Here is a 1,215-nt window from a genome sequence, read left to right as displayed (position 1 = left end):
GGATGGAGGACCTCAGTTTAGCTTGTTTGTCACGCTAGCACCGAGCTAATACATATAAGGAAATATAGTGTCGGCGCTAAAGCTAAAGGTTTCATTTAAAAGAGTCGATCATCAGATATTGTCCAAGATTAACCTTCAGGGTGGATATAGCTCGCTAGCAGCCTCGCACCGAGGACCTATCCACGTCATCATTTACCCAGAATGCTTTGTGTGGAAATAAAATGGCCCCGTCCGTGTTAAAATACATATTTAAAAATTTTGTTTAAAAATTATGAAAACTATACATCCTACAGTATTTTTATCGTCTTTAATTTACAGTTAAAATGTTTATCAGATAAAGTAATGTTACAACTAATCATGGATCCCTTTAATGTGCAGTTTCAGCTGATGCTGATGACTCCCTGCTCTACTGCTCACTTAAGGAAAGTAAGTTTTAAAAACTAAACTGCTTTGGCTGAGTGACAACTACCTGCAGCTGACTTTAGATAAAAGTGAAGCTCTGATTGTTGCTCCAGAAAAGAAGATTTCGTAAATTAAACATAAATGGGTGTTTTAGGTCTGGCTTTAGAAACATGAACAATGACTTTAGAAACATCAAAAACTGTCAAATTTAAATCAGATCAGATATGGAGTTCCATGTTTCTACAGTTTTGCTTCACTTTTATTATGAAGCACTTTGTGATGCTAAATGAATAAATATTACAGTTTCAGATGCCTACAACCCAGCTGAGAAAATGAATATTCAGTTAAAGCCACATGRTTTGATTTGACTCTAACCACAGAGAAGCCTGCTGTCTGCTGCTATAGATCTTTATCTTCACACCAGTTCCTGACATGAAAATGTTGTTAAAAAGTGAAACTGAAAGTGAMGACTCCTCACCTTCAGCATGCGTATTTCCCTCTGTGCGATCTTCTTAATGACYGGGTCGTCTTCGGACTCCACAAACTTCTTGATGGCCACGACCTGACCGGTGTCCCTGTGCCTGCACTTGAACACCACTCCATAGGAACCTTCTCCAATCTTGGCCAGTTTGTCATATTTCTCCATGTCTCAAGCTGAATTTAAAAAAATGGTAAAATGTGACAGATTTACTAAAATAAAGACACACATGAACATCACTCTGGCTTTAAATTTACAGAGAAGCAGAGGTGTCAAGTATCTAAGTAGAAATACTTTGTTACTTTACTTAAAGTGTATCTTACCCCCCTGTGAAA

The 1,215-nt window shown here is 37.6% G+C and overlaps 1 protein-coding gene across 1 annotated transcript in view; it reads right to left on the bottom strand.

The window, feature by feature from the left end:
- The window catches only part of LOC106529659 (cyclin-dependent kinase-like 1), a gene marked incomplete in the record, with an annotated part of 12,609 nt that overhangs the window by 7,421 nt on the left and 3,973 nt on the right, over positions 1–1,215 (bottom strand). The window contains 1 exon segment of the mRNA XM_014025141.1: positions 881–1,056. Within this exon segment, the coding sequence (XP_013880595.1) occupies positions 881–1,048 (168 nt within the window).

Source organism: Austrofundulus limnaeus, unplaced genomic scaffold, assembly GCF_001266775.1.
Source record: "Austrofundulus limnaeus strain Quisiro unplaced genomic scaffold, Austrofundulus_limnaeus-1.0 Scaffold458, whole genome shotgun sequence".
In the NCBI taxonomy this organism is placed as follows: domain Eukaryota; kingdom Metazoa; phylum Chordata; class Actinopteri; order Cyprinodontiformes; family Rivulidae; genus Austrofundulus; species Austrofundulus limnaeus.
This window is presented reverse-complemented; position numbering and strand designations above follow the sequence as displayed.